This window comes from Rhinopithecus bieti, unplaced genomic scaffold (genome assembly GCF_001698545.2).
Source record: "Rhinopithecus bieti isolate Rb0 unplaced genomic scaffold, ASM169854v2 scaffold_29928, whole genome shotgun sequence".
Lineage (NCBI taxonomy): Eukaryota > Metazoa > Chordata > Mammalia > Primates > Cercopithecidae > Rhinopithecus > Rhinopithecus bieti.
The window spans coordinates 2514090-2528358 of record NW_016814053.1 but is presented as its reverse complement, the minus strand read 5'-3'; the positions used below and the strand labels follow the sequence as shown (position 1 = coordinate 2528358).

Here is a 14269-nt window from a genome sequence, read left to right as displayed (position 1 = left end):
GGGGAATGCAAAGGGCAGGGTGCAGAGGAGAAAGCAAAACTAAAAATGAATAAACATGGTCCTCCTGGGTAACGCTGCACCCAGGCCCCTGCTGCTCCACAAGGGGATGAGGGGAGGGGACAGGAGAGGAGCTTCCTGTCTGCACAGGGGAGGGAGGATGAAGAAAGCACTGGAGATACTGGTACTGCCAGGATTCTGGGCCCCACTAATATTGTTTGACCAGGAAAGAACTCCGAGGTGGGAGCCAGCATGTGGGAGGAGAGACCAAGTCCCTGTGGTCAACAGCCGGTCACCTGCAGCGGAGATTACCTAACCAGAGGGTGGAAGAGGATAAACAGGCAGCTTGCTCAACCAGTTCTGAGGCAAATATGGCTAAGTGGAAAGCCTGCCATCTTCTGCATACCTGGAAACACAGGGGCTGTCCCAACAAGCCAGAGTCATGCAGCAGGGAGTGAGGAGAGCAAGTGTGGCCACCATGCTACTCTACAAAGCCTTACATGGGCTGAAGCCAGGGTTTCAATGACTTTTTTTTCTTTTTTTGAGTCAGGGTCTCCTCACTCTGTCGTTCAGGCTGCAGTGTGGTGGCACAATCCTAGCTTATTGCAGCCTCAAATTCCCAGTCTCGAGCAATCCTCTCACCTCAGCCTCCTGAGTAGCTGGAATTGCAGGCAAGTACCACCACATCCAGTGAATTTTAAATTTTTTTGTAGAGATAGGGTCTCATGAAGTTGAGACCTTGGTCTTGAACTCCCGGTCTCAGCCTCCCAAAGTGTTGGGATTACAGGCGTGAACCACTGCACCCAGCCTTGAATGACTTTTAAGAACAGACATTCTGTGTCTTTAGCCTATAACCACTAGAAACTAAAAAGGTTGCTTCTTTTAAAAGGAGTGACCGTTTTGCACCTTAATAATACTCTCTCAACCCATCCTCCAGCCCTCAGAGAAAGCAAATAAAAATGTCAGCCGGGTGAGGTGGCTCACGCCTGTAATCCCAGCACTTTGGGAGGCCGAGGTGGGTGGATCACCTGAGGTCACGAGTTCGAGACCAGCCTGGCCAACATGGTGAAACGCTGTCTCTACTAAAAAATACAAAATTGGCCGGGTGTGGTGGTTGGCGCCTGTAATCCCAGCTACTCTGGAGGCTGAGGCAGGAGAATCACTTGGGCCTGGGAGGCGGAGGTTGCAGCAAGTGGAGATCGCGCCACTGCACTCCAGCCTGGGCAACAGAATCTCAAAAACAACAGCAACAACAACAAAACTCTCTCAACCCATCCCCCAGCCCTCAGAGAAAGCAAATAAAAATGTCTTCGCCTCCATTTGGCAAGGAGATTATTAAGTTCACGAAGGTACTTTGGGACCTAGAGAAGCTCAGTTCTGTTTTGATCAGTGTAGGAGCAGAAGTCCACCGGTGGGACTTTGAGCCCCAGACACCACAACCCACCCTGACCAGTACCCTGGAGACCTCTCAAAAGACAACCACACGGAGGGCTTGAGGAAAATCTTATGACTATCAAACAGCATTCATGAGGACTTATGAAATGGGTGCTTTGAGGCCTCTTCAGACATACCTTTACCAGCTTCAGTCTGTGAGAAGCTGCCCTGTAAAGGAAGTTTTAAAAAAAAGCAAGAATTAGGAGTGATGTTGACAAGTTCAATAAAAATCACTGTCCTGCTGCTGGTGTCTGATCTCACGCCTTTCTCTTTCAGGTTGGAGGAATAAATAACTAGGAGAAGGGGAAATGCTTTCTGGTGTCACAGCCAGCTCAGATGTGTCAGGGTGAATGATCGATGGCTCCCCACTGGGCCGGCGTTCCTCTCGGTGAGGTCTGGCCAGATCTTTGTAGCGCTTCTCAATACAAGCATTTGATGAACTGCTGATAATCCACCTTTTTTCACTTCTACACAGTAAAACTTTTTTTTTTTTTTTTTTTTTTTTTGAGACGGAGTCTCGCTGTGTCGCCCAGGCTGGAGTGCAGTGGCCGGATCTCAGCTCACTGCAAGCTCCGCCTCCCGGGTTCCCGCCATTCTCCCGCCTCAGCCTCCCAGTAGCTGGGACTACAGGCGCCCGCCACCGCGCCCGGCTAGTTTTTTGTATTTTAGTAGAGACGGGGTTTCACCGTGTTAGCCAGGAGGGTCTCGATCTCCTGACCTCGTGATCCGCCCGCCTCGGCCTCCCAAAGTGCTGGGATTACAGGCTTGAGCCACCGCGCCCGGCCACAGTAAAACTTATTTCTAAGAATACTCTTAGAAGCTAAAGGAAAATAGTTTCCAGAAAGTGACTTTCAGAACAAGGGATGATGTCATCAGGCTGCACTAGACTACGATTTGCCTATACCCTGTCCACTCTGCCATTTATAGGTGGCAGACGAAGTGACAGGGGAGCAGGCCACAGCCTGTAAGGCACCAAATTATTTTTCCCCAAAATGGTCTGCTTTAATGTTACCACATTAAATAAGCAATCTTCAATCATTCAAAAAAGACAGCGAGAATTTTAATTATAGGTTGCCATAACGCGAATGCAAACGGGGCGCACCACAAAATTCGATTTTTATTTATTTTATTTTATTTTATTTTATTTTATTTTATTTTATTTTATTTTCTTGAGACAGAGTCTCACTCTGTCACCCAGGCTGAAATGCAGTGGCATGATCTTGGCTCACTGCAACCTCTGCCTCCCAGGTTCAAGCGATTCTCCTGCCTCAGCCTCCCAAGTAGCTGAGATTACAGGTGCCTGCCACCATGCCTGGCTAATTTTTGTATTTTTAGTAGAGACGGGGTTTCATCATCTTGGCCAGGTTGGTCTTGAACTGCTGACCTCATAATCCACTCGCCTCGGCCTCCCAAAGTGCTGGGATTACAGGCGTCAGCCACCATGCCCAGCTCACAAATTCGATTTTATTATGATGAAGTACAAGGTTCTTTCCAGAAGTTTTAAATTTAATTGTATTGTAGATGTTATTTTAAGTTTGTGAATAAGAAGTTAGTAGTTGTAGTCTTTATTGTGACTGAGGTTTCTGTGTAACATTAGTCAGAATAAGATTGGACCTGTATTTTCAGGAAGAAGACTGATGGTCTTTGTGACCTGTTTCTTTTTCTTTCTTTTTTTTTTTAGAAATTAATAAAATTTATTTTTAAAACAGTTTTAGGTTCACCACAAAATTGAACACAAAATGCAGAGTTCCCATATAACCCCTGTCCTCATTCACACACAACCTTCTCTCCCTATAAACATCCAAAGCACCACAGTGGGACACTTGTTCCAATCAGTTAACCTACATGGATACATTATTATCATCCAAATTGCCTAGTTTACATTGGGGTTCACTCTTGGTGTTGGATATTCTATGGATTTTGACCAATGTATAACGACATGTATCCACCATTGTAGTGTCATCCAGAAGATTTCCACTGCCCTAGAAATCCTCTGTGCTCTGCCTATTCCTTCCTCCCTAACCCGCCAAGCCCTGGCAACTACTCATCAAAAGGCAGAGAATTCTTAAAAGTCATTTATTTGAGTTCTATCTTAGAGCCATTACATTGGCTCTAAGAATGTATGTATATGTATGTATATGTAATGTATGTGTGTATATGTATGTATATGTATGTATATGTATGTATGTATATGTATGTATATGTAATGGAGCCTGTTGAACTTCTAGTTAAGGCTATGAACCCATTTCCCAAGAAAAAATGTACCCATATTTCAAATTTTATGTACAATTGTGGAGAGGAGTTCATGGGCCTTCTGGGGCTTCCATGGATCTCAAGTCTAGAGCCACTGTTTTTGATGCCTCGACAGGTTCCCTGTAATCTCCCATTTGAGGAGAGTACTGTCTGGTACTCCTTACTTGCAGCTCAGGACTGCAGATAGAAAGCTGATACTTCTGGACAGAGAACAAAAGCAAGCTGTGTCTGATCCCAGAGCCAGGAAATCTGGGCTCATTGAGGGCACTTATGGATTTACACAGAGGGGCAGACATGCTGTGTGGTCCACAAGGTCCTTTAAATAAATACATTGTAACATCATGCCCAAGTTTACAAAATCAATACAAAGTTAAACTATGTAAAAATGCTGGGTTTCAGGCCTGGCGCGGTGACTCATGCCTGTAATCCCAGCACTTTGGGAAGCCGAGGCGGGCAGATCACGAGGTCAGGAGATCGAAACCATCCTGGCTAACACAGTGAAACCCCATCTCCACTAAAAATACAAAAACTTAGCCCAGCATGGTGGCGGGCGCCTCCAGCGTAGTCCCAGCCACTTAGGAGGCTGAGGTAGGAGAATGGTGTGAACCCGGGAAGTGGAGCTTGCCATGAGCCAAGATTGTGCCAGTGCACTCCAGCCTGGGTGACAGAGTCAGACTCTGTCTCAAAAAAAAAAAATGCTGGGTTTCACAGGAAATTTCAGTAAATGTGGCTGTAAAATGTACACATCAAGAAAGTCTCTTGAGAAAAGGCGAGTCTTGAGAAAGGCGAGTCACCTGCCAGAAAAAGACGAGGAGGAAGGGAGTCACAGGCAGGTGCTCCTCCCCATGTGGAGGAGATCTGTGGGTTTCTGAGGCACATCGCCCCTGCCCCAAGCTGAAGGGGCACAGTCACAGCGGGTGATCATCACCCAGCATAATTACACAGGCCCAGAAGGGCTCTGACAGCACATCACAAGGGGAGCCAGACTCCTGGGAGGTGTTCTTTATTACAAAGCGAGGTTGGGACTACAGAGAATGGGCTGAGGTATGGCTATTCTAGATTAGAATTAGTCAGACGGTCCCCAGTACCTGTGGTCAGAATTCCATGTGACCTCTCTTAAGAAGTCATATTTTCAGCTAGTAACATTAAAGTTAAATAAAGGACTCTCCCCTGTAGTGTTCTGAAAAATCTCTGATCTGGAGATGGCTCTTCCTCTCCCCCATAATGCGTGCCTATTCCCTTTCCCATCATTCATGGGTTAAATCCATCATTTCAGACACTCTTAGGGAGCAAAAGAATCATCACTTTCTTTGAAATCAACATCCAACTTTTGGAAGAGTTATTCTTTTCTCCTTCTTAGTTAGGGATCCACATTATTCTATATATAGAACAATCTTTTCAAGTGAAGCTTATTGCCAGAACACCATCAGATTTCAACAAAGGAAAAGAAATATGTGAAGGCATGCATACAGAGTTAAAAATAGAGCCCTGTCCTTCTTCATTCCTCTGTGGGGCTGAAATGCACTCAATCTCTTGAAAAAAAAAAAAAAATACTTAAGCAGAGCCACTGACCTGTGTTCTGCACTGCCATGAAGATAAACAATGATTGGGTTCCCATCGCGAAGGGCTGCTTCGTACCAGCAACGGTCCTTCCCTTTGGCATCTTCCTCCCGGCAGCTGGGGACTGTGTGCCTGAAGAGCAAGGGAGGTTTAAACAAATGTAGAAAGAGGAATTATCCATCCTTGCCAAAGGCTGAAACTCTCCTTATGATATATATACATATATTTTAATTTTTTGTCTGAGTAATATATGCACATGGTAAAAATAAAAATCTAACACCACAAAACGTCTTATGATGAGAACCACTACTGCCCTACCCCATGTCCCCATGCACAGAGACGCCGTTTAATGACTTACTGTTTTAGTTCTTCTGACTTCTGCACCTGCTAATTTTCCAAGACTGCTGTTCTTAGGTACATTGAAATTGTTTTTTTAAAAAGGGAAACAAGTAAAAGAAAATAGATATTTACCATCTGCCATGAGTTTGGCTGAAGAGACAAGTAGGAAATAATTTAAAGAGAAACCAGTTTATGTAAGAGAAAAGAACTAAAATACTGAACCATTTTGCTCCAGAAACCAAGTAACCTTGTGATTTTAAACGTCTGCGTGAGTTCCATTTTCTCCACTTTGTTAAACCAACGAATGCTGCAAATGTGAACACTGCCATATGACATATCACCATGGGCTGTGGAGAACTGGCTAAGGGTGACAAATTTTCTGTCCTCTCATCATTTAAGGGCAGAAAGTCTGCCATCATCCCCAGGGCCTCTGTACTCAGAATATAGGCACTGCTGCCTGCTGGATGAGCTGATATTGATGAGATAGCTGACTCACCAAACCAAGGACCAGTGGGGCGAAAGCAAAGAATAAAACGATTTCTAAATTCCAACACTATTGGATGAACTGTACCCTGCAGAATAGGAAGAAGTTATGTGTTGGTTCCTAAACATTTTATGATCAAAGGTTTGAACTCAGGGAGATGAAATAGAAAACAGATCACTGGAAACTTGGCAGCCAAGAATGAGTATTACAACTAAACAGAAGAAACGTTAAGGTTAGCATTGTAAGACAATAGAATGTTCATGACCTCATCTGACATATTTACTGAACGTCCTTTATGTGCCAAGCATTGTGCTAAGCAATGAAAACCCACCAACAAAGTCTATCACCTGCTGAAGTTATAGTTTCGTAAGGAAGACAAATATTAACCAAATCATCACACAAACATTTATTTCATGACAATGGGAATAATTGTCAAAAGGGACAGGCATGGGTGGCCACCACAGCACATACCTAAAATGGGCAGTGAGGAAAGGCTTTCCTGAAAATTACCAACTGAAGTAAGATCCAATAGATAAGTAGACAGCAAGGCAAGAAGAGGGAAGGCAGGGAGCTGAGAAATAGAAGGAAGCCTTGAGGGCAGAGCGTGTCCTGGGAGGGCAGTGTGTCTGGACTTGAGGGCGTGAAGGCAAAGGTGGTATGGAATAAGGCAGAAGGGGTGGGTGAGGCCAGAAGCCAAGGCAACACTTAAAAGTCTATACTCCAAAGCAAAATTCTTAGAAAGCAAAATCAAACAAATCAACAGAAGAGGAAGGTGTAGAAAACAGCCTCCAGGTACCTCCAGGAGCACTGACCTCTCCATGGGCAGGGAACACAGCACTGCTCCTCTGCGTCCTAACAGGAAAACCTGTCCCATCAAGCAACCCAGTGTCCCATCCGTGCACTCACCAGATCCCTAGCATCACCCCAGGTTCAACTCTCAGGTAGAAGTTCACTGTGTGAGGAATCTTTAACTCTGGTTTCTTTAAATCCACAAGAAATGGGGCTTTGACTGGAAAGTAAAAATCATTATCAACTCCAAGAATCAGATTCCATGCCTTTTAATCACAATCAAAGAAAGGAATTAGCCTACATAGGTTAACAGGCTTCTAAGTTGCAAGCGACTACACTAAACTCCTAGCAGAGTATTTTATTTTATCAACTAGGACTAGCCTGCAGAAGAGGGGCAAAAAACAAAAACCTAAAAGCTAGATTTTAAAATAGCATCAGTGTGGTAGCTCATAATACAGAAACAGAGTTATTCAATCCTTATCCTTGTCTCTGGCTAAAAGCAGAGGAGACCATTCCCCTAAGAAGGTAAAAAGGCCTAGAAGAAAAATTAATAAGTATTCTGATACTTCAGTGAAACCTAATCATCAGTCAACAGGCAAGAAATGTCCAGAATTCACACACACCAGGAGGCAAGCAGGTGAGAACTAGAAGGACTGTGTTAAATAGACTAACACATAGCTCAGTAGGAAAAAAAAAAAAAAAAAAAAACAGAGGAAAATAGATTCCTTACATCAGCACCATTCTCTCTCTCTCTCTCTCTCTCTCTCTCTCTCTCTCTCTCCCATCTTTAAGGGATGCGGATAAGAAAAGGAAGGGGAAAGGCAGAGAATACAGTAAGCAGTTAGGTATCCATATTAACAACAAATTAATTTGAAATCAGCTCTTGAATGGAACCCTCACCCACAAGGCCATGCATCTCTCTTTACTTCCAACCGTTTGCAGGGATTCCTGCTACACTTCAAAGTCAATATTAAATAAGTTTGAGACCATTTCAGTCTAGCCACAATTTTACAGCTGACATGTCTTTTCACTACGTCACAACTTTAAGGATAGTGAGGTCTTTATTTGGGAAAAAATATATATATAGGCAAATTCATAGAAGGTCCATACTTACAAAAATTAAAATAAATTAACATGTCTATCAGAGGAGGGAAAACATGTTCTTTTAAGGATTTACTAGTAAAACTGTCACACAGAGCAGCAATTTTTCGTCCGAGCGTTGAACAGGAGTGTGGAAAAGATCTGCAAGATATTGGGAAACACACAAGGTTTTCGAAATTAATCCGTTTATCTTGGTTTTTTCTTTTTCTTTCGCTTTCTTTTTTTTTTTTTTTTTTGAGAGAGTTTTGCTCTTGTTGCCCAGGCTGCAGTGCAATGGCATGATCTCAGCTCACTGCAACCTCTGCCTCTCAGGTTCAAGCAATTCTCCTGCCTGAGCCTCCCGAGTAGCTGGCATTACAGGCACCCGCCATCAGGCCTGGCTAATTGTTGTAGTAGAGACAGGGTATCACCATGTTGGCCAGGCTGGTCTTGAACTCCTGACCTCAGGTGATCTGCCCCCAAATTTCAGAGACTAACAGTGGGAATTCCAGGTCAGTTGGCATTTAAGAAGATCTTTTTACACAATGACATGGAATTATCTATAGGGCAGGTCAAGACTGGGACTAAGGGGAAACCAGGTAAGGAGAGCAATAAGGCAGGGCCTCAACCAGTAGCTGAAAAAGCCAGGACATGGCAGGGACAGGAGGCGAAGGGAGATGTTTGCACCACAGCCAGGTTTGGTCCCTTACTGTAGCCCCTAGAAGGCTGAGGCTGGACCCAAAAGTCACCAGTAAACAGGATTCAGACAGTTTAACAGCTGCCACAGTTTTTAATTATATCACAATTCTGCACTGTATGTGTTAGGTATTCTTATCATTAGTCTCAGGCAGTGAGGGAATAATCCTTAGATCCTCTATATTCTGGCTGCATCTTAGGAGAAATGAACCAGTGTTAGAAGACCCCACTTCTGAAATGAGGTCCCTGGAAGAGAAGGACCCATGAGGCACAGGGCTGGAGCTTGGTCAGGGAGTGGGATGGGCGCATGCACATCTTGCCTACGCTATTGTTCCCTGTGACACAAACCACCCAATCAGGAGCTGTCAGCACACAAGTGACGATTTGTCCATGAGGAGTCACTAAGGACACCTCTGTCTCAAGCCACCTCTCTTGTGAGGGTCTTAGAGAAATGAGGGATACAAGAGGTCAATGTCATCACCTCCTGCTTCCAGTTTTTGCCCACATTAGCCATTAAGTAAGTCCCTTTCCATGTCGTGAGAGGTCATTGTTAAGACTGTTTAACATAATCAAATGGTAAGGTCGAGAGGCTAGAAAGCATTTTTGATAAATTGTCTCCCCCTGCCCTGATTTCTCTGCTAGACCAGAGGTATTTTTGGAAGATAATTATTACCTTTGCTTTGCAAATGAGACTGGAAAGTTAACTAATCTTTCCAAGGTCACAAGCCAATGAATGGCAGAGCCGCACATACCCAGGTCTGTCTGATCCCATAGTCCTATAAGGATCTTCAGGATGTCACAGTCCTGGTGACATCCATGTAAGCAGAAATGAACCCCAGGAACAAGGCTGACCTCTGGCAAAATTCTGCTGGTAGACAATCTTGTTTTAAGATCTCTTTCTGCCCCTTAGCCCTCTCAGGGTAGGGTCCTTTCTTCTTTCCTCCTTCCTGCTCCTGTATTCTCAGGAGCCCTCTGATAACAAAGTCATCAAAGAAAGACCTCTAAAAAAATTAACTCCCCCAAAGTGTTAATGAATTAAAAATCAGAGCACTTATATGTGTTTGGAAGAGACACAAAGAGAGAAGATAATGAATCTCTGATGAATTTCCAGCAGTTCTGCAAGAAGTGGAAAAGATATGTGGGCTAAGGGTAATGGATAGATTTTTCAAATACATCATACACAGGCAATTGCCTACTCATAAAATCAGAAAGAAAGAAATGAAAATGATTGTTTCATAATACCTTAAAATAGCACCCCACCACCCCCGCCATGAAGGCGGCAGGAAGGAGAGGACATTGTTGTTCTGATTTTAGAGATAAGAAATCAAAACCCAGAGAAGCCACTTTGAGCCACAGATCAAGCCCAAATGGACAGAATTGAACCCAAGGCTGAACTGTGCCTCCTTCCAGCCGCTGGCTCCTGCTGTCTTCCCTCTAAGCTCCCCTCACTCACCTCCACCCTGCCTGTTAGTCTCCCACTAAGCTGTCTTTTGAAGGTAGGCAGGGTAGTCTCCCGCTAAGTTATGTTTTGAAGGTCTGCTTGGGAAGCAGAGGCAGTAGAGGGAAATGTGTGTCTGTTTTTAAGGAATAATTCATACAGAATTCTTCTCTCAAATAGCTCGAGGCACTTCTCTGAGATGCACTGCGGGAAGAGAACAGAGTGACCAGATCCTCCGAGCATCAATAATGCAAAGCAGCTTCTTTTAACTAAGGGGTTGTCGATTTGACTTCCCCTAGATCAGTAGGGGATCAAGAGTCACCAGGGGCTAATAGACTTTATTTGAGCGGAGGATGCAGTGTCAGCCCAGTCCCCACTAGCGGCCCAGCCACATCAAACGGCCGCCTTGGGGCTTTGGTGTTCTTTCGCTTGGCCTCTGATCAGCTGCGGCTGTAACCGCACAGCGTCCCGCAGGGGCCTCAGAACCTAACTGTATGATTCTTACTGGTGGAAGCTGGTGGAGTCTGAGCTGCTACAGGGTGAATCACTCATGCTCAGAGGTTTCTGCAAACCAACTTTGGGAAGCCCAAATCTAACTACATTTACTGTTTCAAATATTAAGACATGTACCTTCAACCTATGTGCCAATTCATTCAGTCGACATTTGTTTGTCACCAACCACCAGGAGACACCCTCCCAACCAAATACCCTCTTCCTGCATGGCCACGGAAGTATCTCTTTCTTGTCAAAGTCTCCTGGAGACATCATCCCATGGTGACCCCTCCCTCTTGTCTTTCCTCCCACAAGTAATAACGTGGCCTCGGCTGGCCTTGAATTGTTCTCTGATGGCTTTCCCGTTATTAGCCCTATCTTCCCCACTCTATCAGGCCACAGACAGCAAGAACAACATGGCATAGAATGCTTCCTTTACACTTCACTCTGTCAAGCCCAGGGCTGAGCTCAGTAAATATTTATTGACGCGTAGGTTGAAAATGGAAAGAAAGTGCATTTATTTTGTAAGGGAAACGGAAGCAACATTTATTGGTAGCTTTGGAGGAAAGAGAAAGGACTTCATTTTCTTTTTTTTTACTTAGAATTGCAAATGAATCAATGTAAGCTCCACAGAGCAAGGACTTTTGTCTGTTTTATTTACTGCTGTGTGACCAAGACTAGAATAGTGTCCAATAGATCATAAAGAACCAACACTGTGGAAAGAATGAATACATTTGTCAGCCTAGTCATGGACATTTCCTGAGCACTATCTAGGATTGTAATGACTTGGGGTGGAATAGGGGGAAATGAGGAGGAAAATAAACCTTTGATTTCCCCCAGCTTCCTTCTGGAGCACGTTTTCCACTTTTGTTTTTATTATTATTATTGTTTTTTTTTTGTTTGTTTGTTTGTTTTTTGAGATGGAGTCTCTCTCTGTCACCCAGGCTGGAGTGCAGTGGTTTGATCTTGGCTCACTCCAACCTCCGCCTCCCAGGTTCAAGAAATTCTCCTGCCTCCAGAGTAGCTGGGACTACAGGTGTGTTCCACCACGCCTGGCTAATTTTTTGTATTTTTAGTAGAGAGGGGGTTTCACTGTGTTAGCCAGGATGGTCTCAATCTCCTGACCTTGTGATCTGCCCACATTGGCCTCCAAAAGTGCTGGGATTACAAGCATGAGCCACCACACCTGGCCCCATTTTTCTAATTTAAAGAAAACCAGTTGTAAGGTGGAGACTTACTCTCCTTGGCCCATCCACCTTAAGCAGCAACTGGATTTGATAAAAATTTTTATAATATACATAACTAGATTCCCAAGGCATTAAAAAAATGGCCATTGAAAAAATCATATGATGAAATGTTCTTCTTAGGTCTCACAACACATCCCACTAGTTCCCGGGCCATAATCAGGGCCAGGGGTATGACAAGCCCTCCATGAAGGTTTGTTCATCTAAACGAACCCAGCTCCAAGAATCAAAGAGGACTTGGGATGTTGGAAATGGGTCTGGGCCTCAGCCTCAGCATATCTTACATTGGACCAATAATCTTCTGCTCAGATGAAGACATGCGCTAGTATTTTATTCTTTCAGGAAGTGTCTCTTGAGACTTTTTTCACCAGTTAGTAAGGCAAGTAATAGATAGTCCCCAACTCCCCATCTCCCACTCCATTATCAACAAAGTGGGTTACTCTCTATGAGTGTGAAGTGCAACTTTGATTCTCTGCCTAATAAATGCCATTTACTGCCAAACAAATGTTAAATAATGAGCCATCAATTCCACAGAGATCGTCAAAGTGAGAAACATTAGATGTCAACTTTCCCAGAATCCCCACCTCTGGGAGAGAAGTCCTGTTAATATGCAGTTTGACAAGTGCAATCAGGACATTCTGCCAGGTGTTCAGATCCAACACAGAGCTGAAAGGCATGGGTTCTAGGTGACTGGGCCCCCGCAGAGCTGCCAGCACTCTGTTGTCTGCAACAAGAATAAAAAGGAATAGAAGAGAAAAGAGGCCAGGTGCAGTGGCTCACACCTGTAATCCCAACACTTTGGGGTGCCAAGGCAGGTGGAACCTGTGAGCTCCAGGAGTTTGAGACCAACCTGGGCAATGCAGTGAAAACCTGTATCTACAAAAAATACAAAAATTAGCTCTGTGTGGTAGCGGGCACCTGTAGTCCCAGCTACTGGGGAGGCTGACCTGGGAGGATCGCTTAAGCCCTGGGAATGAGCCAAGATTGTGCCACTGCACTCCAGCCTGGGCAACAGAGTGAAACCCTCAAAAAAAAAAAAAAAAAAAAAAAAAAGAGAGAGAGAGAGAGAGAGAGAAGATCCCTGTTTGTCATCATCACTCTGGGCACTCCAAAGTGAGGTCTCCTGTGTCTGGATATAATTTTTGGATATTTTATAATCAGCACAAATTAAACAAAAGGAATAGAAAGAGGGAAGTAAAAATGCCAATAACTTTCCACACCAAAAAAACTAAATGAAATACCCACATATCCTGGGTCTAGGATCCCCAATCAATACCTGGCTTCAGTGTGAACAAGATTGGCAATATGTTGCTGGTGGATTCCAGTAATTTAAGATTACTGTTTAAACCGAGGATCCATGGGAGGAAGAAAACGGAAACAAAAACCAAAACACCCACTGATATATTTCAGATTTAAACAACGTAAGAACTTGGTACAGGTAATACCAAGTTATGGTTTCAACACACTATATATGTCTTTAGTATACTGGAGGTGTGTTATTTAAATACATGCCAGGGAGTTCACACTCAGGGAACCAGGCAGGGATTTTCTCATCCTTTCCCACCTACACAGATAGGCCCTTGACCTAAGAGAACCCTGTCCAAGATTACAACATATATTACTATTGTCACTATTACTAGTGTCATTCAGATCCATCTTGTGTGTTAGCGAAATGGTCAGATAATAGAGATTGGTATAGGAATCCAGCCATCTCCCTGGCATCTGTATTTCAGAAGTCCCCAAAAGTTATACTTCCTGAAAAACCAAACCTGAGAGTATTGCTGGTCCAGGTTGGGACTGAGGCTGAGGATAGTGAGGGCAATCAAAGAGCCCTAGAGTTCGCAGGTGGCCGCCGAGGTCCCCAGGGAGCCACAATGCCGGGCCTTGGGCCCGGGCCAGCAGAGGGGATTACGGCCTCAGCCGCGCCCTCGCCCCCTGCCCCATTCCCGCGCAGCCCGAGCCGTCGGGGCACGGCCAGAGGTGGACCTGGCGCGTACTCACCGCAGGTTGCGGTCGACCATGTCCCACCAGGCGGCCACGCAGCCATGGGCTGGGGGCCCGGGCGGCTGGAGCGTCGCGGCCGCCTGGCAGTCCTGCGCGTCCATCCCGTGCAGTGTCCAGAGTCGCCACCACCGCCGCAGGAGCTGCAGCCCGGAGCAGCCGCCTGCGACCTTCCCGCCCCGGCGGCATCACGCCCGCCCTCCTCCCACGCGCGGTCAGGCCGGCTGGTGCGACGCGGGAGACGCAGCCCGAGGGTGCGCTTCCCCCGGATCCGCCTGCTGTTCGCGTCCACACACAGACACACACACACACACGCGCGCGAGCGCGCGCGCGCGCGCGCACATACAGAGCGAGAGAGAGAGAGAGAGAGAGAGAGAGAGAGAGAGAGAGAGAGATCCTACGCTTATAGCTAGCTATGCAACATTTTATTTTAGATTGATTTCCATTATACATCTGTGTGTG

At 45.2% G+C, this 14269-nt stretch overlaps 1 protein-coding gene across 1 annotated transcript in view; it reads right to left on the bottom strand.

The window, feature by feature from the left end:
* ABHD12B (abhydrolase domain containing 12B) overlaps positions 1 to 14004 on the bottom strand; it is a 33788-nt gene extending 19784 nt beyond the window's left edge. Inside the window, 5 exon segments of the mRNA XM_017849536.1 lie at positions 1569 to 1599; positions 5257 to 5376; positions 6974 to 7076; positions 7971 to 8098; positions 13808 to 14004. Coding sequence (XP_017705025.1) covers positions 1569 to 1599; positions 5257 to 5376; positions 6974 to 7076; positions 7971 to 8098; positions 13808 to 13911 — 486 coding nt within the window. The 5' untranslated portion in view covers positions 13912 to 14004.
* Positions 14005 to 14269: the final 265 nt, after the last annotated feature.